General features: G+C 36.5%; 2 protein-coding genes and 1 long non-coding RNA gene across 5 annotated transcripts in view; 1 reads left to right on the top strand and 2 right to left on the bottom strand.

Moving 5' to 3' along the window:
* Nucleotides 1–2023: 2023 nt before the first annotated feature.
* On the bottom strand, nucleotides 2024–2955 carry LOC119084092 (apolipoprotein D-like). Its single transcript, XM_037193931.1, has 3 exons — nucleotides 2420–2955; nucleotides 2218–2341; nucleotides 2024–2156 (listed from the first exon to the last, which is right to left on the bottom strand). The coding sequence occupies exons 1-3, from the start codon at nucleotides 2853–2855 to the stop codon at nucleotides 2144–2146; spliced, it is 573 nt and encodes a 190-aa protein (XP_037049826.1). The 5' UTR covers nucleotides 2856–2955; the 3' UTR covers nucleotides 2024–2143.
* Nucleotides 2956–13843: 10888 nt separating this feature from the next.
* LOC119084427 (G protein-activated inward rectifier potassium channel 3) overlaps nucleotides 13844–24381 on the bottom strand; it is a 37792-nt gene continuing 27254 nt past the window's right edge. For all 3 annotated transcript variants that reach the window (XM_037194405.1, XM_037194404.1, XM_037194406.1), the window contains exons 3-10: nucleotides 19605–19719; nucleotides 18049–18153; nucleotides 16381–16525; nucleotides 16024–16298; nucleotides 14782–14855; nucleotides 14591–14706; nucleotides 14290–14520; nucleotides 13844–14230 (exon numbers count right to left, since the gene is read on the bottom strand). In XM_037194405.1, coding sequence (XP_037050300.1) covers nucleotides 14031–14230; nucleotides 14290–14520; nucleotides 14591–14706; nucleotides 14782–14855; nucleotides 16024–16298; nucleotides 16381–16525; nucleotides 18049–18153; nucleotides 19605–19719 — 1261 coding nt within the window. In that variant the 3' untranslated portion in view covers nucleotides 13844–14030. The remainder of the gene's footprint in view (nucleotides 14231–14289; nucleotides 14521–14590; nucleotides 14707–14781; nucleotides 14856–16023; nucleotides 16299–16380; nucleotides 16526–18048; nucleotides 18154–19604; nucleotides 19720–24381) is intronic.
* On the top strand, nucleotides 20700–21402 carry LOC119084428. The gene is made up of 3 exons (XR_005089059.1): nucleotides 20700–20830; nucleotides 20936–21085; nucleotides 21177–21402. It is a non-coding gene; the product is annotated as an uncharacterized LOC119084428 (long non-coding RNA).

The raw sequence follows: 24381 nt of genomic DNA, 5'->3' as shown, positions 1-24381 counted from the left end.
ATTGTGACGCAACAGACCGTTATTGACGGAATCTGCCCTATTTATAACAGTGTAATTAAGAAGTTTGCAAATGACAAAATAGCAACATTATTTTGGAAAAATTATCAGTCAAGTGACCTGATCCGCCCAAAAGGATGGGACCTAGTTATCTAGAATTAATTAAAAACTGTAAACTGATACACAATTTCATTATATTTTATGTGTGCCATATTTTAAATTAGGATGCTACCCAAACATAAAATGAAAATTGTGTATCAGTTTTCAGATTTTAATTAATTCTGAATAAAAACAATAACAAAAATGTTACCCTTTTTTGGAAGGCATTCGAATTCGACCAGCGATCGTTTCTCTGAATTGGACGTGTTCCAAACGTGATAGTAAACCTATACCACCTGTGTGAATCGTAAATGTGTTTATATCAGATATCCGCGTTGAAAATATTTCGTATAATTGACTCTGATACTCCAAATTTATGGTATGTTGCTGTAATATGTGTTAGAAAATCTACATAGAACATTCGGGTGAGTTAACCAAGTATAATGGTGGCTTATTCATCTATTGTTGACAATTCAACAAATATGTACATTCATTGCACTTCGTATAGAAGAATCAAAAACTCAAGTCACATGGGTATGTTTGGCTTATGAATGCTTGCTTTGTTCGCGTTAAGGTAGCACAGACTGGCCACGAGTTAGCAAGTTTGTTGATGAGCAGAAATTTCATTTCAACTTATATTCGCAGTAATCTTTTACAGTATTGTATATAGTCCCATTTTCGCCATAGCCTGATAAGAAACGATGCTTTTGAACTGCATATTAATACAAAACGTCGAAAGAATTTTTTAATTTTCTCTCAGATCGAAACAGTGGGCAAATGTCTTACTTACTTATGAGTTTTTTCTTCAATACACCATTACCAATACCGATTAAATAGGAAGAAAAGTTGGAAAATTGTATCCCGAGGCGAATCTGAATTTTCTGAATTTTCACAAATCTAGTGTTTGTCAAATTAAGGAAAATCTAGTCCACTCGGATCGGGCTGGGGCTATAACGTCCTCACTCGTCAAAATAAAAATATGGAACCACGGACGTAACGTACTATTACATGCTGACGCGATCTTTAAACGATCATCCGTGATGATGCCACTACGTGTATCTGCTGCTTTTTGTTAGTTCGCTTATATAGGTCGTAGAACACTTTTGGGAAACTCACTCAAATAATATTTCCTCGGAAATTTATAATTACAGTCGTGAGGTACAATAGACGATAATTATTCTTGAAAAATGGTATATAAGTGGCGGTGGCGGTACTTTTACGTTTACTAACGACTTGACTAATCGAAATTGCCAAAGAGAATACTCTCATTACTCGATGCACGCGATAGATTTCAGTTGATGAAGACATACAATGCAACTGTTAAATGAATTCATCACACAGTTTACAACGAAATTCTGAGTGCTTGTTAATAGAAGACTGCTAAAAGCGGATGAACATCAATATTGGGCAATTTTCGTTGAAAGTTTAATTACGTTCGCTCGGAGTCAAATTCCATACACGGGGACTAAAATATGCTATGCCTACCTACTCTTACAGCAGATGTGAGTATAGCGTAATTCACCACGGTAAATCAATATGACGGCTGGCAGCTTGTACAACACAGTGTAGATATATAGCTCAGAGCTATCCCACTGCGGAACTCAGGCTAAGGTAAAGATAAGGTAAAGCCAAAAATAATGCACGGGTGGCACCAGGCTATGATGATAACACAGTGATTTTTCATACAAAAAATTCACATATCGTGATGATTATCGTTGGCGTAATGATGTGGTGAATTTTCTTGAACGGACTATCATCAGATGTGTTGTGTTGCCGCACATCTAATAAAATGACGATTGGTGCTACCTTCCCAACAACAGTCTTGGACAAACTCTGAGTATTGTGGTTTTGGATAACATATTAATGAAGTAAAGGGCTTTGCATCATTCTGCATCAATGTAAGTAATAGACTCAGAATTTATATACTGGTCGATGGTCAGTTTATTTCATTGTATAGAGATCATACGCAAATCTTTTTATTATTCTCTCAGAACTATTCTTTTTCTTCACAATGGTTTCACGCTTACGACCAATCGCAGATCCAATTTTAATTGCCGCATCTGAAATTTGTTATCAATTCAACGTTTGGGTGAAATACACAGTTTAGCTTATCGACGTTACCTAGCAAAATCTTGAACAGTCGGCCTCAATAGAGCTGGAACCAAGAACTGATTGATAAGAAAATCTACGGCTTGTTGAGCTGGTGGTGGAATGGTTCGTTGTCTGGACAAAACCCAAGCAGTTTCTATTTACAAAATTGGATACATTAAACCCTTGTTAAACCTTATTCAACGCTATGTCCTAAGTCCAATTAACTAAGTACCTGATGAGTGTGTAACATTCAGATTCTGACAGAACCAAACAACGGAATAGTTAACGAAATCCGTGCCGAGAATCCAATAATTTGATGTTGTTGGTGGACCGCCAAATGATAGATTTAACATACCACGTAGTGGAACCTCGTTGGGAAAGGACACAGCTGATTGTCCGTTAATTTGTATCGGTTGCGGCCCGACAAGCATATTGTACTGAACGTTGAAAAGTTGGGGATTTACCAATGTGTACTGCGACAAAGTGCAATCGCCATCCGTTTGAGTTTCAGTGTTGTAGCGACTAATTTCGTACCAACGACCGGCGTATTGTTGTGGAACGAAAGGTGCCATAATCGGATTATTGGGACATTGACGGGGGAACACAACTTGACCATTGACGCTTAAAAGCGATGCAAGTAGCACTGATAGAAACACAAACTTTTCCATTTTTGATTAGTACTAAACAACTTCACACTGTGGTAATCCAACAACGGAACAATTAACAATTATAAAGCTAGAAGCGGACTGCCAAAAACTGTATCGAAAAAGTTAATTTTATAGTCGTAATCGATGATAAGCTAAGAAAAGTTGCATATTATCTTATCAACATTACGTGGTGCTGGACAGGTAGTAACTAAACTTTCAATTATCTCAAAAATGTAGACTGTCTCTTCCCGTTGCGAATATTACGAACGATAATCAATGGAATGATCTTCTGAAATACCGATTGATAAAAGACGAAAAGAAAACATTCTGAGGTAAATGTTTTTTGAAAAATTGAGGAGAGGGAGAGGAGAGAAATACTGGGACAGGTGCCATGTGCTATTAGAGACTAATAGAAGGAAACTGCGTGTCAATATCAGTCAAAAACACTCAAAAGAGTAAAAGTGACGCAAGTCCCTGTGCATACTTCCAAAACAACTGATATCACTGGAGGTGACGCATTCTGCGCTTGTACGCAAAAACTGTAACAGCAAAAATTTGACCAAAGAAATTCTAGAAACAAAATTTTACCAAAAAAATTTATGATAAATTTAAAAAAAAATTTGAAAAATTTAAAAATTTAAACAATACTAAATTTAGGAAAAAAAATTGAGGCGAGCAGAGCTTACCAAATACCAAAAGCGAACAAAGGTGTTCTTATATGCGGCCTATATGGGAACTTCGAGGAGCCCTAGCTCCGAAACGAGGCCGGTTCCCCCCAATTTTTTTTTTCTGGAATGTCTTAGAATGACGACAAGAATCTACTCCCAAAATTTCAACAAAATCTAAAGAATACTTAAGAAGATAGGAAACACGGACGGACGGACGGACGGACGGACGGACTAACAAAGTAACGTAGGATTTTTTCATTTCGTTTAAAGTACTGAAATTGACCAAAATGTATGGAAATGGGGCTTCTTGGAAGATTTTTTGCGTGGCCAAATTTTAAGCTGCAAGAACGTGTGATAGCTCGTTGAACTCGTACGGAAGCCTAGTTTTTTTTAATGGTAATTTGCAGTCATTTGTCTTTGAATTGTAGAACTTCAATATTTGCTGTATATATGGTTCTGCAGTCTACGAAAAAAAAAAAAAAAATTGAAATTTTTCCTAGTAATAGGACTTGCGTCACGGGCGCTATGCTAACGCGCGCCCATGATAAGGAAATAATGCGCTAATAAAAGTAAATAGTAGAGACGTCAGCAGAATATTTGGGACAGAAAGTCGTTAAAATTCAGATAAATTAGGTCAGAAAAAATCCCAGATATTCATGAAATCTGAACTGATCTACCTGAAGTTTTACTGATTTTCAGATATCAGGTAAGTTCAGATGATGTAACAATTTTCAATTCAGGTTCGTTTATATCCACATTCAGATAATCGAGCTTCTGATTTCAGGTTGACCTGATCTGTTCCGAGCCTTAGTCAGTATTAAAAAAGTTGTTTCCGATTTTCTGAATTACATCCAATGTATTCTGGTTTATTGCGAAAGTTGAATATAACGAAAGGTTGACCGAAAATATTCTTCATGTAATGGATCATTTTGGTAAGGGGCTAACTGTGATGTAATGGTCAACTTTCGCATGAAGCAGGTAATAAAAAAAGTCGCTGCTCTGTTTATTTTAATTTAATTGTATATTTTCGTGGCATTTATTCATCTTTGAAATGCTTTTTTTGCGTTGTTGGATTGTCGACGATAAAAATGTTTGCCTGCTAGAACTAGTTTTACAGATTCTCTCATTATTCACGAGTCGGTGAATGAATATGAAAATGACGCTGCGTTAGAAAGACTTGCGTGAGAAAGAGTTTGAATTTCGACCGCACTTACGGTGGCGTGAATTTTAGTACGAGAACAATAATATTTCTGGCGTATCTGCACAGGAACCAAATAAAACGCGGTGCAGAAGCATCTTTAACATTCACCTTTCATGTCAGAACGTTTCCACCCCACATCGTCAAAGAAACCCGAAACTATCTCAGACCTGATAGCCCTGAATTCCTCTTCGAAGAGGCAGAGGTTGTTTCATAGTTTTGAGCTAAAAATTACTTTCCTAAAAATATCTGTTTCTGCAAACAAGCAGCTAATTCAAGACGAAACTTATAAAAATAGAGTTTGAGAAGAAAACACATTATCGCAGACTTTGAAGCTTGATTATACCTACAACACAAAATAAATTCAAGCTGCTTCGGCTGTTCAAATACTACAAATAGCTCGTTGATATACCGCGGATATATAATTGGGGTGTTGCATAACAGCTTTGATAGGATTCAATAATCATTTCAATATAGCCTAACCTACTTGCAATATGTGTATAAAATACGTGCTACACCGCATCTGTTTCAATATTTCTTTTTCATTGGAACATTTCTTTGTATGAATTGAAATTGACTGTAAATTGCAATAATGACACGTTGTTACCTTAAGTGGCTTAAATTAGAGCAAGTCCTGAGAACAGTCACATCATTGAAACACCTAGATTTTATAGACATACCGTCTTAGCAAGCATCACACGCGTTCAGATACGATGACATAACTGACATAAAGAGTGTGAAGCTTAAATCTCGAGACGAACACGAGGCGTATACCACAGATGCGTAAGGTATTTTACCTGCATCTGCTCAGAACAAAGCTATGAAACAACAAAATTCGGCAGAATGACGTAACGTTGGATAACTTCGGTAACTATCTTTTTGACAAGTATATCCGAGCCGAAGGCGATACTTGTCGAGAAACAGTTGCTGAATCAAGTTGCTGAAAAACACATGAGCGAGCTTACGAGTATCACAAAGTTGTAGTTGAAGTAACGAAGCGCGTAGCAGCATTCAATATATTCTGGTTTACTACCTGTCCCATGAGAAAGTTCATTTCCTCATAGGAAGTTGACGAAAATAAACCAAAAATAGTCTACATATAATGGATCATGATGAGCAGGTAGTACAATCAAATAAAAAAAAAGATTTTGTGGGGTCAACATTCACAACTTTGATCAGTTTCACAACTTGGACCAAGTGCATCGGTCTGCCTTTCATTATTCAAAAGACGGAGAGATACAGACGATTGTGTAACTGGTCAAACTGTGACTAGAATTTCAAGAAACTATTGATATTGATTTGAATCAAGGCTTAATGCTATTTCGGTGGTATCAACAGCATCAAAATTGTAGCATGCAAAATGTTAAAGCCAACTCGAATTGGACTATAAAAAATTAGCACATCATTAAGCTTCAATAAACACAAGTTGAAACATCAACGACACATGTTTGGATGATATAATATGTGCGAGAAGTGACTTGTTTTATTACCTTAGCAATGGTATCTATGTACATCTAGCATCCATACGAAAAAATAGATCAAATTCACTTGATAGGTATACAAGTTCATTAACAATTTACATCTAACCGTGTGTGTAGTGTGTAGTGTACACTGTTCAATTCGACCATCAGAGATAGAGCAGTTTGTGTACGGTACACGTTTAATATGTGACAATAAACGCAGTTGCGGATGTAGGATGTAGATTGAAATCATTCAAGGTCTAGGTAAAACAGAAAATTAGGTTTGTTTTGCATTTTATGGATTAGCATCAAGCGATAAGTGGCCGTTATTGTTTTATCACAAATATTTTTCAAATTAATTGACGTTCTTGATGATGAATGGCAAATGGAAATGGCCATTAATTTGGAAAATAAATCTCGCGCGGTTATTTTTTGCGAGCTTAATTAACAATTAGTGTGTCATGCCAATTTGCTACCGTTTTCTTTTCGGTTAGAGAATACGAATTTAATTCAATTCAATGGGATTATGATGGCAACGTGGACGATTCAGATAGAATTTCTTTTACTCTTAACTCGTAGATGGGTTTGTTTGAGAATTTATTTTGATTTGTTTAAGTGGTTGATTGCAATCTTTAGATAGATTTAAGAAATTTCTTCTTTGCGTCAGTGGCCCGCTATACTTTTTATGAAAAAAGAGTTGTATAAATAGTCAATGAAATTACAATTTAAATAAGTTACTCATAAATATCTAATCTCGCCCTATATTCCGATTTTAGTTGTTAGCAACACCTTGCAGCATTTCATGTCATGCAGCACATTCTTGTGACTCGGAAGTTTTTTGAAGCAATTATCACTAAAAAGTTTATTTTGTCCAATAGATTAGCTGTCTTAGACTCTTTCAAAAGCTAACCACTCAATTATTACAACTTTCTAGAAGCAGCTTTATTAGTATATTACTTCCGAGGTTCCAAGTTGTGTATTTGATAAGTGTAACACCCCACTTGTCAAATACACAACTTGGAACCTCGTAAGTACAATGCTTTACGTGATTAGGCAATGTAAATGAAAATGAAACATGCCGTAACACGTAAACACCTTAATTCTATTACTTCTTTTGTTTAAACTATTTTTGTTTGATACGAAATCTTTTATTTCATTTGCTTGAACTTTCATTTTACTTTTTTAAAGAACGCTATGTGGAGCTCCTCGTTTATGTTTGTCATTATCGTCGATGTCCAATTCAGATCATGCAAAACTAGTTTATAAAAAAAGTTCGGTAATAAATCAATCGTCGAGAATAAACCTTTGATCCGTTCACTACCATGACGCCAACTACGTATCAAAACTAATTTAGATCTTTCGCCTAGCTTAGGTCTCCACAATCCGATTAAATGTTAATTTTACACCTTATCGGATACTTACATTAAACAATCACTTACCATTCAAATCAGTCTTCTTATATTTTGTCTCAATCTGATACCTGAGTTGACCAGAAACCTGATCTGATCGAGTTGAAGGTCAAACCTGGGAGGCTAATCTCGGATCTCGTCTGATTTGTCTATTGTAGGTTGAACTTGTCAATGATATTCCGTACGTCGAAAAGACAGAATAAATAAGTAGAGCATGAGCGGGCGCCCGAATTATAGAGTTTCTTCTCAATCCCCCAAATTCTATGTAATATTAAAAGAAACCAGTGGTTACGTGGTAGCTCGATGTCTAGATTCTGCCAGGCTTCGAGGAATTTCAGGTGAGACTAAAAAAAATAGAAATCACGTTCAGACAATTTCGGGTCAAGTTCGGTTTGTCGCTGTTGAGATTTGTGTTTTATCAACATCACAATACTCTGTTAACGTAATAGGTAAAGTCAATGAGCACATGTAAGGGTCTTTGTTGATTAGGATATGTTCGATCGTCGGATCGACTATATCAGTCTTGTCTTGTAAACTCATCGAATACGCTTGTCAATAAATACTTTTGTCGTCATGTCTACCAAGTCTCGCCGTTTCATTATACACGGAAAGCTGCATAACTCAACAGGTTATGGGCCCAGTCACAGTTATACTGAAATATCGAAGATTGGTGCATTAAAATTGCGTGTGAAATATTTCTTTGCTGACAAAAATCGAACATTTTGGATGACGTAGCGGTACTACTTCGTGTAGTTCAAAAGAAATTTGAAAAGCGGTACGAGACTTAAGGCTATTGTTAGCGTCACTAAGAACAATCGAGAACTCAAGTTACAGATTCGGAATCAGGACTATTGAGTGGAATAGCAGTGTGAATTTGGTGGAGTCGAACGTTTTTTTTTTCGGCGAAGCATTGCGGAATCGTTTGGTTATTTGGTGTAACGTGAAAATAACTGGAATCATTGAATCGTTTTGTTATTTGGGGCGTCAACATAACTGAAATCATTGGTTTCGATCATTAAAGAAATTCTGTACAAACATTTTGGCCTAATTCATCGATCGAGGCCGTTGTGTGTTCCAGAACAAAGGATCCAATTTTTTTTTGGCGCAAAATGGAATTTTCTGGAAGGTGATGACAACGTTTGTTGGAACAGTGCAAAAGGTCATCGATGTTTTTTTGTAAAGCGTGAAAGATCGTCGAAAATCAGGATTCGAGTCTTTTGGGTCGACGAGGAGAAAAGTGTGGACTACATTTTCATAAAGCGTGGAGACTATTTCATTCGTGAGACAAATACATCGCTTGATTTGTTGTTTTGGACGAAAAATAGTGCGTGGTCGTGGTCATCGGCATCTCGAAAGGGTCGACAGCTTTGCATCATGGAATTGTTCAGGTTTGGATTGAGAGGGATTCTAAGTGGTTTGTTGACCGAAATGAAAGAATCAATTGCGAAAAGGCTCATCCAGTGATGCATTCAAGTGACCGACAAGTTTTTTACATTAAATTTTATTGTTTTTCATTTTTCATTAACGATGATTGACAAATAAGGTGGCTGTTAAATAATTTGATTTGTCAATGTGGTTTTTGTTTTGTGTGATGGTTGATAAGAAGGGTGGGTGTTGAGATTTGTGTTTTATCAACATCACAATAATCTGTTAACGTAAATGGTAAAGTCAATAAGTAAAGTCGGATCGACATATCAGTCTTGTAATACAAGACTCTTGTATAGAAACTCATCGAATACGCTTGTCAATAAATACTTTTATCGTCTTGTCTACCAAGTCTCGCTGTTTCATTATACACGGAAAGCTGCATAACTCAACAGTCACCCTACCGTCAAATTTTCCATATCTCCGAACTTAGTCCAAGTCCAAAATTTAGAACCCGCCTCCTGTATGATAATGAACCCGCCTCTTTTCAATTGAAGTTCATACCTTCAACGGTAAAGGCGTGTCTAACCAAAGTTAAATGGGGGTGTCTTTAAAATAGGCAGTACTCGACTCTTAATTCTGGACAGTCTAACTTTTTTCTACGACTCTTAATTCAGGACTGTCCAACTTTTTCCTTCGACTCTTAATTCTGGACAGTCCAACTTTTTTCTACGACTCTTAATTCTGGACAGTCCAATTTATTTCGTACGAATCAATTCTGGACAGTCCAACTTTTTTCTACGACTCTTAATTCTGGACAGTCCAATTTATTTCGTACGAATCAATTCTGGACTGTCCAACTTTTTTCTACGACACTTAATTCTGGACAGTCCAACTTTTTTCTACGACTCTTAATTCTTTACAGTCCAACTTTTTCCTTCGACTCTTAATTCTGGACAGTCCAACTTTTTTCTACGACTCTTAATTCTGGACGGTCCAACTTTTTTCTACGACTCTTAATTCTGGACTGTCCAACTTTTTTCTACGACTCTTAATTCTGGACAGTCCAACTTTTTTCTACGACTCTTAATTCTGGACAGTCCAACTTTTTTCTACGACTCTTAATTCTGGACAGTCCAACTTTTTTCTACGACTCTTAATTCTGGACAGTCCAACTTTTTTCTACGACTCTTAATTCTGGACTGTTCAACTTTTTCCTTCGACACTTAATTCTGGACAGTCCAACTTTTTTCTACGACTCTTAATTCTGGACAGTCCAACTTTTTTCTACGACTCTTAATTCTGGATAGTCCAACTTTTTTCTACGACTCTTAATTCTGGACTGTCCAACTTTTTTCTACAACTCTTAATTCTGGACTATCCAACTTTTTCCTTCGACTCTTAATTCTGGACAGTCCAACTTTTTTCTACGACTCTTAATTCTGGACAGTCCAACTTTTTTCTACGACTCTTAATTCTGGACAGTCCAACTTTTTTCTACGACTCTTAATTCTGGACAGTCCAACTTTTTTCGACGACTCTTAATTCTGGACAGTCCAGAAGACGAAGTCCAGAAGAGTCGAAGGAAAAAGTTGGACAGTCCAGAATGAAGAGTCGTAGAAATAAATTGGACTGTCCAGAATTAAGAGTCGTAGAAAAAAGTTGGACTGTCCAGAATTAAGAGTCGTAGAAAAAAGTTGGACTGTCCAGAATTAAGAGTCGTAGAAAAAAGTTGGACTGTCCAGAATTAAGAGTCGTAGAAAAAAGTTGGACTGTCCAGAATTAAGAGTCGAAGGAAAAAGTTGGATAGTCCAGAATTAAGAGTCGTAGAAATAAATTGGACTGTCCAGAATTAAGAGTCGTAGAAAAAAGTTGGACTGTCCAGAATTAAGAGTCGTAGAAAAAAGTTGGACAGTCCAGAATTAAGAGTCGTAGAAATAAATTGGACTGTCCAGAATTAAGAGTCGTAGAAAAAAGTTGGACAGTCCAGAATTGATTCGTACGAAATAAATTGGACTGTCCAGAATTAAGAGTCGTAGAAAAAAGTTGGACTGTCCAGAATTAAGAGTCGTAGAAAAAAGTTGGACTGTCCAGAATTAAGAGTCGAAGGAAAAAGTTGGACAGTCCAGAATTAAGAGTCGTAGAAAAAAGTTGGACTGTCCAGAATTAAGAGTCGTAGAAAAAAGTTGGACTGTCCAGAATTAAGAGTCGTAGAAAAAAGTTGGACAGTCCAGAATTGATTCGTACGAAATAAATTGGACTGTCCAGAATTAAGAGTCGTAGAAATAAATTGGACTGTCCAGAATTAAGAGTCGTAGAAAAAAGTTGGACTGTCCAGAATTAAGAGTCGTAGAAAAAAGTTGGACAGTCCAGAATTAAGAGTCGTAGAAATAAATTGGACTGTCCAGAATTAAGAGTCGTAGAAAAAAGTTGGACAGTCCAGAATTGATTCGTACGAAATAAATTGGACTGTCCAGAATTAAGAGTCGTAGAAAAAAGTTGGACTGTCCAGAATTAAGAGTCGTAGAAAAAAGTTGGACTGTCCAGAATTAAGAGTCGAAGGAAAAAGTTGGACAGTCCAGAATTAAGAGTCGTAGAAAAAAGTTGGACTGTCCAGAATTAAGAGTCGTAGAAAAAAGTTGGACTGTCCAGAATTAAGAGTCGTAGAAAAAAGTTGGACTGTCCAGAATTAAGAGTCGTAGAAAAAAGTTGGACTGTCCAGAATTAAGAGTCGTAGAAATAAATTGGACTGTCCAGAATTAAGAGTCGTAGAAAAAAGTTGGACAGTCCAGAATTGATTCGTACGAAATAAAGTTGGACTGTCCAGAATTAAGAGTCGTAGAAAAAAGTTGGACTGTCCAGAATTAAGAGTCGTAGAAAAAAGTTGGACTGTCCAGAATTAAGAGTCGAAGGAAAAAGTTGGACTGCCCAGAATTAAGAGTCGTAGAAAAAAGTTGGACAGTCCAGAATTAAGAGTCGTAGAAATAAATTGGACTGTCCAGAATTAAGAGTCGTAGAAAAAAGTTGGACAGTCCAGAATTGATTCGTACGAAATAAATTGGACTGTCCAGAATTAAGAGTCGTAGAAAAAAGTTGGACTGTCCAGAATTAAGAGTCGTAGAAATAAATTGGACTGTCCAGAATTAAGAGTCGTAGAAAAAAGTTGGACAGTCCAGAATTGATTCGTACGAAATAAAGTTGGACTGTCCAGAATTAAGAGTCGTAGAAAAAAGTTGGACTGTCCAGAATTAAGAGTCGTAGAAAAAAGTTGGACTGTCCAGAATTAAGAGTCGAAGGAAAAAGTTGGACAGTCCAGAATTAAGAGTCGTAGAAAAAAGTTGGACTGTCCAGAATTAAGAGTCGTAGAAAAAAGTTGGACTGTCCAGAATTAAGAGTCGTAGAAAAAAGTTGGACAGTCCAGAATTGATTCGTACGAAATAAATTGGACTGTCCAGAATTAAGAGTCGTAGAAATAAATTGGACTGTCCAGAATTAAGAGTCGTAGAAAAAAGTTGGACTGTCCAGAATTAAGAGTCGTAGAAAAAAGTTGGACAGTCCAGAATTAAGAGTCGTAGAAATAAATTGGACTGTCCAGAATTAAGAGTCGTAGAAAAAAGTTGGACAGTCCAGAATTGATTCGTACGAAATAAATTGGACTGTCCAGAATTAAGAGTCGTAGAAAAAAGTTGGACTGTCCAGAATTAAGAGTCGTAGAAAAAAGTTGGACTGTCCAGAATTAAGAGTCGAAGGAAAAAGTTGGACAGTCCAGAATTAAGAGTCGTAGAAAAAAGTTGGACTGTCCAGAATTAAGAGTCGTAGAAAAAAGTTGGACTGTCCAGAATTAAGAGTCGTAGAAAAAAGTTGGACTGTCCAGAATTAAGAGTCGTAGAAAAAAGTTGGACTGTCCAGAATTAAGAGTCGTAGAAATAAATTGGACTGTCCAGAATTAAGAGTCGTAGAAAAAAGTTGGACAGTCCAGAATTGATTCGTACGAAATAAATTGGACTGTCCAGAATTAAGAGTCGTAGAAATAAATTGGACTGTCCAGAATTAAGAGTCGTAGAAAAAAGTTGGACTGTCCAGAATTAAGAGTCGTAGAAAAAAGTTGGACAGTCCAGAATTAAGAGTCGTAGAAATAAATTGGACTGTCCAGAATTAAGAGTCGTAGAAAAAAGTTGGACAGTCCAGAATTGATTCGTACGAAATAAATTGGACTGTCCAGAATTAAGAGTCGTAGAAAAAAGTTGGACTGTCCAGAATTAAGAGTCGTAGAAAAAAGTTGGACTGTCCAGAATTAAGAGTCGAAGGAAAAAGTTGGACAGTCCAGAATTAAGAGTCGTAGAAAAAAGTTGGACTGTCCAGAATTAAGAGTCGTAGAAAAAAGTTGGACTGTCCAGAATTAAGAGTCGTAGAAAAAAGTTGGACTGCCCAGAATTAAGAGTCGTAGAAAAAAGTTGGACTGTCCAGACTTAAGAGTCGAGTACTGCCTATTTTAAAGACACGCTTATTTAACTTTGGTTAGACACGCCTTTACCGTTGAAGGTATGAACTTCAATTGAAAAGAGGCGGGTTCATTATCATACAGGAGGCGGGTTCTAAATTTTGGACTTGGACTATCTTCGGACATGTAATTTTCCTATATAACAAATTCGTTTAATGCCACCAAATGGAAGTGTTGGCATGCCCAAATTCGGACAAACTTTATAGCTGAGAGACTTTACAGTTATTATAGAATTTCCAAAATTCGAACACAGTCCAAAAAGCTTGTGTTAATGAACCTTCCAGATTGTAAGGTGCCACATTGGTTGCGATTAGCCGTAAAGAATGTGAAATAAAAACTCAAACGCGCTTTTTTCAGTGGCTTTGTATTTTAGGAGTTTCCATTACGGTCAACTCAATCAGTTTTTTTTATGTTTCACTGTAAGACACACACACATCGACTAAAATTAATGGAAAAATAAAACGAATTTTTGACAATTGAACTGGAACTGGAGATATAATAATGTTGTTGTTGGATGCAATATTATGTTTTAGGTACAATCACTTTCATCTAAAAGAACATATTACAAACGAATAATACAAAAGCAATCCGAATGTCAGCACATCGAGTCAACCGACAATTGGTCCTGTTTGATGGACAATCTTCGCGGAGCCTTTTTCCGGTCACCATTGCCAGCCGGAATCGAATTCGAACGCATATGTATGCCGCCCATCGATGCAATCGATTCGTCACTGGGCGGATCTAAGGAAGCAATTGATGATACACGCGGCAGTATGCCAGCGGAACAGAGACGTTCTGTGTACGACAAAGGTGGAATTAATTAGTTAATTTGATCAACGAACCAGTTTCCATACCTAAGCCGTTCGGTGAGTGAAATTCGGCTCGAACTTCGTCGAGCTGTTTCGAACTGCACAGTGGTGTGTCCACTTCGTAGGTATTGTTGAAGAGTGTGTAGTCAACCTCATATTCACCGGTTTCTTTACGGAAAGTAACGACGTGCTCGAATCGATGACCCCACAAAATTTCCGTTGGTAAGTAACTGCTTCTGGCTTGGGTTGTCATGCCCGTGGACTCAACCACACCCTCTAGAATTTCGAAAACCTACCGTTTAGCACAACAGACAACAGTCAAACGGAAGGCGAAAAAATCACAAACCTAACATCACAACGATTTCGAATCGCTCTTTCAGCATATCCTGCGCCGATAAAGCATACAATGGACTATGTCTATCTATCTTATGTACGATCGTTGTGGGCCAGATGAACATTAGTCTGAATAAATGGCGAGCAAAATGTGAATGTCATTTGCTTGTTATCAATTTATATGCATAGCATGCTAGCACTCACCTATCTTGGCCACCATCGGCACCAATACTGAGTTCTTGTTGGTAGAACGGTAGCACTTCGCCCTCTTTTGTTACCTGAAACAAGCAAAACGAAAACGATTTGGGTGACTCCATTGATTTTGGGCCTCATTACATTCACAAACTGGAATTGTGAATTTAGGTACCGGGAAGAGATTGGTGGGTAGTATTGGCATTCCTACAATATTTTTAGTAAAAACGAGCCATCAGAACAGTCGGAGCGTTTGCTGCGACTGAGCCCCGTACAAACCCGTATATCTATTGCGTTCGTGACCCTAGTGCGTCTGTCACCCTACTTTGATCGTAAGCCTATTGCGCCGGTTAATGTAGTTAAAGTAAAATTATTATGTAATATGTACATCTTACAAATTGCGCATAGCGCAATTACGAAGCCCCGTACGACGTTCCTTTCAAATGAAACAAAAATTTCAAATCGCCCTAAAATTTTATTTTTTTGAAGGGCCTAGTATCGGCCTCAGTCCGAGGACCCAAATTTAAATTTTTTTCAACTACATTCTATTCGGCCTTTGATTACCTTCCAAATGAAACAAAAATTACGAAAAACGGATGAAATTTGCTCGAGTTATATGTAAAAAACACATAGGGCCCTAGTAGTGGCCTTAGTCCGACAGACGGACAGACGGACAGACGGACAGACAAAATTTTTATTGCAGATTCGTCATCTATGAACATAGGCAAACACTTTGCCCTTACCGTCTGCTTCGAATTCCATCAATTACACACGGCATCGTAAACCTATAAGCCCCTTTGTACTTCGTACGGGGCTAAAAATAATTCGAGAAAGGTGGAGTCTTTAAAGGTATTGTTCCATAACTAATCGGAAGACTTGATGTTAAATCGACAGTCTGAGTAATCAATTAAATTTAAAGCCAAAAATTTCTGGAATTTCTGGACTTCGCCACAGAATTGTCAATGTGTACTAGACTAATACAACTTATATGTGCATACCAGCAGACATATAGTCTACATTATAACGTGCACTCATTCGCGAGCAAGCAATAATTCGCCTGAAGGTATGCTAACCGAAAAATGTGCACAACGAAAACAAATTCGAACAAAATAGGCGGAGATGCCGACATTAGATCGTTTATTTCTTTTTACCTTATGTTCCTTGGTGTACAAGACAGAAATCAGAAATGATCGCAGAATTAGTTAGTCATTTAGTCGTTCGCAAACAATGGCGAACAAGCGACAATCCACTCACCTTCTTCCGGATAATTTGCGCCCGTATATGAGCCTCGATGATGTGACTCTTTCTCATATCACCGACGCGAAACATCAAACACGGCAGACCATCCCGATGGCATATGACTGCATTCCTTGAAAATAACAACGTTTGGGCACGTTTAATTGGCCTAGCTAATTTGGCAAAAACAATGCCAACCATAAATGCTTGAATGAATACACCCATAATGCACTGCAAGCACATAATGAAAATCGCTTCGGGACATTCGTCCGTTATATATCGATTGCCGTAGCCTTGAAAATAAGGGAAACATTTATTTAGTAAAAACCACTCTTCAATCTTCATTGAACATGTTTCGGCTAAACCGAATCCTACCTATTGTGTGCTGTGTTTCGATGGAAAACAAAAGAGCCGACTGATATCCTTTGATTTCCGTCACACATGGAATGAGCGTTTCATTCATTTCAACACCGGTTCTCAGTCTTTCAGCATATTCAATATCACCGTGCGAATAGGCCACCTAATATTACGTTCAATAAACTCGTTAGTCGTTTTAATATTTTAATGAAAAAAAAGGACGCAAATTTGGGTTCAGCCAGCTGTTCAGAATGTAAATCATATTTTTATAAAATGAATTTCCGAATTCGTATCAAAAGGCTTAAATGTTTTTAAGCTATGAATGGTACACCATCTGCTGAAGGAGATGGAATTTTTAATTGTCTAAACGGAAGTTCAGAGGTGTCCAATTAATTTAATCGAAAATTATCGCAGGAAACAATGTTCTTAGCTAAGCCTTTAGAGTGTTTAATAAGTATTACCACAGCAGCTCTCTAGCACATACACAACCCACAAATTATGTCAAAGATAGGTCTTCTCTGTATGAAAAATAGAAGAGAACTCATACCTCTCGGTCGGAGTTATGTCGGTGCTAGAGAGCTGCTATGGCATCATATTTATCGACTTCAAAAATGTTTTCTTTTCCTTACTTCAAGGTTTTTAATCCACGACCATACAGTGTTTAGGTATCGGTGTAAGAGGAAAAGGAAGCTTTTTTAAGGGATTTTTTGAAAATTGTTATCAAAAATTTGACCCGAAAAGGTTAAGAGCGCTCACCCCTTGGCAAATTTTTAGCCTACATTTGTGCGCAAAAATATTCGTTTTTTGATGATTTCTCTAAACCAAAATCTTTTTTTGAAAAAGTTGAACCAGCATGCAAAAATGTGTTACTTTTAAAGGAAAATTTGGTTTGTTAGTCAAAACTTTACCTACTGGGAGAAAACATTGCAAGTGGGATAAGTTATCAACCACAAACAAATTTTTCCTTTAAAAGTAACACATTTTTGCATGCTTTAATGGTTTTACGTTTTGAAAAAAAGATTTTGGTTCAGAGAAATCATCAAAAAACGAATATCTTTGCGCACAAATGTAGGCTAAAAATTTTCCAAGGGGTAAGCGCTCTTAAGGTTAAGGTGTTACTATTGCAACTAGTGCAGTACAGGCACTTGTGTCATTCCGTGTGTCTTAAAATTTTTCCTTATTACATGTCTTTTTCCGTAAAAAATGTGGGAAAAATTGTCTTTCCAGAAAATGGAAAATTGTTTTTCCAGCCGGAAAAGCCATTTATGTGAAAACGTTCAGCATCCGTTTTACTTTGGATAAAGATGTGGTAGTGAAAGTAAGATGCGTTGATTGCATATAGAGTAGCGCAAACAAGACTACGCGAGCAATGGGCAAATGGGAACATAAACAAACGAAGTTTTCTTCAAGATTTAGTAAATTATACAAATTGTAAACGGTGGTAAAATGACTTCAATGGTCATCTCATTTGTATGATCTTATAGTGCAATCATCCATGCATTTAATCGCCCGATACAAAACACTGCTGTGATTAATATGCTACATAAATACCCGTGATGCAGAACTTGTACTTATTAAACACTCAATTGGCTGGTCCGAACCGTGTAATTCTTTTTTTTAAATTAATTGTTTGAATTAACTGCTCTATGGCTTGTCAATTGTTAATTGTATCTGCAATTCACTTACCAGCCACCATACAATGCCAAATAACGTCCACGTCGATATAAAACTCATTGTGAAAACAAATAGTGTCCAACGCCACTGTGCATCCACTAGTGTGGTAAAAATGTCCTTTAATTATTATTAGATATTTAATTCACAAATGTAATAGAAGTGTCTCTATCTCAGTCTATCTTATAACAAACAAAAAAAAATATTTAGCTCTGATAGGGTGACACAAATACACGGCTAAAATGTGTAACGTTTTTGTTAGCAGCTTATGTCTTGGCGAATGAACCAATCGGACAAATGGTTGGATTAAAACGCGTGATATGGCAACGAAATGAGATGAATGATTGGCAATGCATAAGTTAGGTACATGACGGTGAAATGAAGACAGAGAAAGCAGCTGTGGACACCGATGCCAATCATTATTCGAGCGGAAAAAGCACGTGCCCAATCTATGATTCGATTTATTAAGCTCTGACGCCACAATGACAATTTTTTCTTGGCAAGGTGAATTTATGAAGCTGACGACAATTTGTTGTTTCAAAATTGGCGACTTTGAGAAACCAAACATTAGAATAAAGTCATAGAAATGTCTCGGTAACATTGAGTTTGTAGCTACTCCATGGAAACCAGGGACTATTTTTGAGAAATTCTTTGAGAAATTTGGAGAAATTTGAGAAATTCTTGAGAATTTTTTTATATTTTTGAGAAATTTGAGAATTTTGAGAAATTTGAGAAATTTTTGAGAAATTCTTTGAGAAATAATTGAGAAATTTTGAGAAATTCGATTTCTCAAAATAGTCCCTGATGGAAACCTTTTTAGTCGTCTCATTTTGCCCATGGGGTTTCCTATCGCAGAGAACTTCGCTATTTCCCAAAATTTTGATCACCCTATCGCATTGCATGAATGAATGGCACGCTGAATGAAGTGACGTAATGCTATTTTTTATCAGCATAGTGTTATAAGAAAATGAGTAGCTTTCCCATGATTATGATTATATTGATAAAGATGACGAAATTGTATTGAATGGTCGATTGCATAATATTTTGTTAGTATTCGTTTCGGGTGTCTTATTGACTGGTATAAAAATACTAATGGAAATGGTTTCTACTAAAGCGTTTGCGTTTGTGTGCAATTTTTAGTGTATGCATTGAACCTTGAACAAATAGTAAAATGTGAGTAGAGAAATGCGAAAATGATTTCTCTTTCGAAGGCGGTGAGAGTCCGTCATTCGTTATTTTTAAGTATATTCGAAAGAGTGAATGTGTGTGATTTTTCTTTCTTTAAAGCGATTACTTAGTATGGATGAGCTATCACAATTGCTCCGCAAGAATCACAGGAATTTAAAGAATTTTTATTGTCTGATTCGTTGCCTTTAATAAATTACATTACTAATTAGATCATCATGGTGCTAAATCACTTGTTCGCTTAAATAATTTTAAAAGCGCGAATCGTTAAGTCTGTGAGTCGGTTGTTTCAAGCGCACATCGATACATAACATGAAATTACTTCCATTAATCCATTTTGCGTGTGATAGTTTTGAGTTCTATGGTAATGGTGACAAAATATTTACCTGCATGTAGCGTCTACGACGCTTCGCAACGTTTCCTTGAACAACATTACAGTCTCCATGTTTAAAAATAACACGTTTTCTTATGCGACGCGACGAATATCGCGTTTGCCGATATCTGAAATTGAAATAAAAAAATGTTGAGTTACAAATAGCGTAATGAAAATTGATTACGTTGAGGCGCAGAATGCATCACCAAAACCGATATCAAATGTTTTGGAAGTTTAATTTTTACTACACTAGCGTCACCTTTTCCTCTTTGAGGTTTTTGTGGGATAATTACGTATATCTGGAGTCGATTAAAACTGATTTACACATATTTTTGGGGTAAATTTCCTCTAACGGCTAGCGAAATCACCATAATTTGCAGACTTGAGTTATTTTATAAATTATTTTTGTCTACAAATGGTAGAATTTACATATGAATTAGGTAAATGAAATTATTAAAAACTGCACGATGTTGAACATATATTTAAGAAAATGCAAGCTGAGCTAACATTTTACTCTAAGACAGGAGTAAATAGGTTTATAATTAGAGACTTTGCTCCAATTCAATTGCGAAATATTGCTACGACGCAACGTCAAAAAAGTAACGATGGAAATTTCATTGGAATTTGATAAGGAATCAAAACTGTTCCAAAAAAGAATTCAAGTGATTCGACATGAAAATTTGTTAAAATTTATTGAATTGTTTTACGATAATTTGAATTGTTCTTTTTTAAATCCATCGTATTTTATGTGGTTTTATCGAATTTAAATTTGCATTTTAAAAAGAAAACTGTGTTAACATAACCGAGTAAAAATGTTTAAAATGTTTTTTCACACCTAGGATCCGAAAAGTGCAACTTCGTCGCACTTTCTCTCCGTCCAATATGAAAAATACTATTCGTGCCACGGACTAAAAGTCTGTTTTAGCGTATTTGATTCCAGACCTCGCCTTCGGAAACTTCTCACACGCTAAAAAGACTTTTTGTCCTGGGTACGAAATGTACTATTCTTCTGCGCTTTTATGTTTTATAAAACAAAACAGGTTGGGAATAAATTGTATTAGCGACGGTAATGATAAAATATATATCGTCTTTCTAGGGCATGCAGGTATTCCAGTTACCTACACCCACCCACTTATAAAAAGCAGAATCGATAGAACTTCTTTGCTGTTCAATTTGCTGACTCGAATATGAATTACTTAGTGATAATTTTGTTGTTGAGTTGTATTATAGTCAAAATAGGTTCGCTTTATAAGTTTTAAGAATTTTTTACAAAAAACAAACCTTACAATTGAAACACACAGTTAAAAAATTGTTTGATTCTATTGTTTTTTTTTTATTACATAGAGTCAGTTTGCAAATGGACTCCTTGCGAAGGCTGGTTAAGAAATGATCAAGGTATCTGCGATCAATACAATTACGGTTTATTCGCTAAAACCACCGATGGCAGCAGCTGTAAATTTGACTCGGCAAAGAGAAGATGTTGTAAAGCAGAACGTAATTTTTACCAAGGCTGTAAAGTTTACAGCCTTGATTTTTACTCTTTTCGCTCAATTGAAAATGATAATATTAAATAAAAATTATTTAGAGAAAATATGTAAATGGACAAGATGTGTTGGTGATATCCATGGACCCTATTCATGCAAGAATCAATACGGAAACGAATGGAGACAAACCACTAAAAAAGAGAGATGCAGTCGTATAGCATTTAAATATGAATGTTGCAATCATTAATTTCTTCAATCAATGGTTGCAAGTTGCAATGCGTAAATAGTATTTTTCGTCACAAGTTTCAGGACTAGTCTTAAGCTTGTCCTAACGAGGCGAAGCCGAGTAGGACAAGCTTAAGACTAGTCCTGAAAAAATTCTGCTTTCGTCACGAGTCACGAACTACGTTCTCTGTGCCGTAAGGATCATAATGAGACGAAAAACATTACAACAATTTCAGCTTTTCTTAGCAATCACTTTTCGATCGTAGGTGCAGTGACGAAATACGTCGAATTATGATTCTAAGGCACAGAAATAAAGTTTTGCACCTATTAAACCGCTATTCTTATACACACATAGTCTATATAAATGCTATTTATTGAGTGATTTTGTTTTTGGGTATTTTTTTTTTGTGTGAAACAAATTAGAAACGAGCCATCAGAACAGTCGGAGCGTTTGCTGCGACTGAGCCCCGTAGAAACCCGTATATCTATTGCGTACGACGTTCCTTTCAAATAAAACAAAAATTTCAAATAGCCCTAAAATTTTAATTTATTGAGTATAAATACACATAGGGCCTAGTATCGGCCTCAGTCCGAGGATCCAAATTTAATTTTTTTTTTCAACTACATTCTATTCGGCCTTTGATTACCTTCCAAATGAAACAAAAAATACGAAAAACGGATGAAATTTGCTCGAGTTATATGTAAAATACACATAGGGCCCTAGTAGCGGCCTTAGTCCGAGGACCCAAATTTAATTTTTTTTTCAATAACATTCTATTCGGCCTTTGATTACCTTCCAAATGAAACAAAAATTACGAAAAACGGATGAAATTTGCTCGAGTTATATGTAAAATACACATAGGGCCCTAGTAGCGGCCTTAGTCCAAGGACCCAAATTTAATTTTTTTTTCAACAACATTCTATTCGGTGTTCGATTATCTTTCAAATGAAACAAAAATTACGAAAAACGGATGAAATTTACTCGAGTTGTATGTAAAATACGCATAGGGCCCTAGTAGCGGCCTTAGTCCGAGGACCCAAATTTAATTTTTTTTTCAACTACATTCTATTCGGCCTTTGATTACCTTCCAAATGAAACAAAAATTACGAAAAACGGATGAAATTTGCTCGAGTTATATGTAAAATACACATAGGGCCCTAGTAGCGGCCTTAGTCCAAGGACCCAAATTTAATTTTTTTTTCAACAACATTCTATTCGGTGTTCGATTATCTTTCAAATGAAACAAAAATTACGAAAAACGGATGAAATTTGCTCGAGTTATATGTAAAATACACATAGGGCCCTAGTAGCGGCCTTAGTCCAAGGACCCAAATTTAATTTTTTTTTCAACTACATTCTATTCGGCCTTTGATTACCTTCCAAATGAAACAAAAATTACGAAAAACGGATGAAATTTGCTCGAGTTATATGTAAAATACACATAGGGCCCTAGTAGCGGCCTTAGTCCAAGGACCCAAATTTAATTTTTTTTTCAACAACATTCTATTCGGTGTTCGATTATCTTTCAAATGAAACAAAAATTACGAAAAACGGATGAAATTTACTCGAGTTGTATGTAAAATACGCATAGGGCCCTAGTAGCGGCCTTAGTCCGAGGACCCAAATTTAATTTTTTTTTCAACAACATTCTATTCGGCCTTTGATTACCTTCCAAATGACACAAAAATTACGAAAAACGAATGAAATTTACTCGAGTTCAATGTAAAATACACTTAGGGCCCTAGTAGTGGCCTTAGTCCAAGGACCCAAATTTAATTTTTTTTCAACAACTTTCTATTCGGCGTTCGATTACCTTCCAAATGAAACAAAAATTACGAAAAACGGATTAAATTTACTTGAGTTCTATGTAAAATACACATAGGGCCCTAGTAGCTTTTCACTTCTAAGGCCCTAACTCACGGTCCACTCACCCGATTTTAAAAAACGTTTTTTTCCTGGATTGGTATTGACAATACCTATCATTTGCCGTTTCATTTACATTTCCATCGTTTATTTTGCCATAAATATCACCAAAAGACCTTAAATCACTTAGGTGGCCCTAACTCACAAAGGGCCGACCCGAATATGCCCATCTTCGAACTTAGCCTCACTATTTTGACTATCTTTCAGGGAAAAAAATTTGTTGAAATCGGATTTGATTTACTCAAGATATCGACGTGACAGACAGACGGACAGACGAACAGACGGACAGACGGCCCAAATTTTTATTGCGGATTCGTCATCTATGAACATAGGCAAACACTTTGCCCTTACCGTCTGCTTCGAATTCCATCAATTACACACGGCATCGTAATCCTATAAGCCCCTTCGTCCTTCGTACGGGGCTAAAAAGTATGTTGTTGGTTGTTTTGCCACCCATTTTTTGACATTTACAGAATAAATTTAATAAATTTCTCGCATGGAATTTACGAGATTACTGTCGGGAGAAGCAGTTGGAATACAATTCAAAAGGCATACAAAAATTTAGTATAAGCCTGACATGTAATTGCATCCGCGCACATACTCCGCTTAGGTCTCCGTTTGCGATTAAACAGTGTAAGCTCCCTCTACTTTCCATTGTTGAAACGTAAACGGAGACCTAAATAACGTAAGTGCGATTACACCCTTAATAGTTGTCCCGATAAGCAGTTATACGGTTGCTAGGAATCTCGCGCCGCGTCATTCACAATTATTCACATTTTAACACATTTTGTATAAGGAAGATGTCACTTTGTGAATTATAGTGAATGACACGGCGCGAGATTCCTTCACCAGTTATACTATGACCCTTGCTGTATTGTATTATGATGTTCGAAATTCGTATGTAGGTTGCGATGGCTGCTAGGAATCTCGCGCCACGTCATTCACAATAATAGACAAAATGACACATTTCATATAAGGAAAATGTCACTTTGTGGGTTATTGTGAATAACGTGGCGCGAAATTCCTCAACACCGTTGCGATGTTGCTCTTGATTTTGTTCCAAATAAAAACAATTGCACTTCTCGTATAATCCAACCACACCAAATAATAGTCGGAATAGTAAGTTGATATCCCACAAAAACCTCAAAGAGGAAAAG

This window comes from Bradysia coprophila, unplaced genomic scaffold (genome assembly GCF_014529535.1).
Source record: "Bradysia coprophila strain Holo2 unplaced genomic scaffold, BU_Bcop_v1 contig_732, whole genome shotgun sequence".
NCBI classification, from domain to species: domain Eukaryota; kingdom Metazoa; phylum Arthropoda; class Insecta; order Diptera; family Sciaridae; genus Bradysia; species Bradysia coprophila.
The sequence above is the reverse complement of the archived record's forward strand: the minus strand, read 5'-3'. Positions and strand labels throughout refer to the sequence as shown.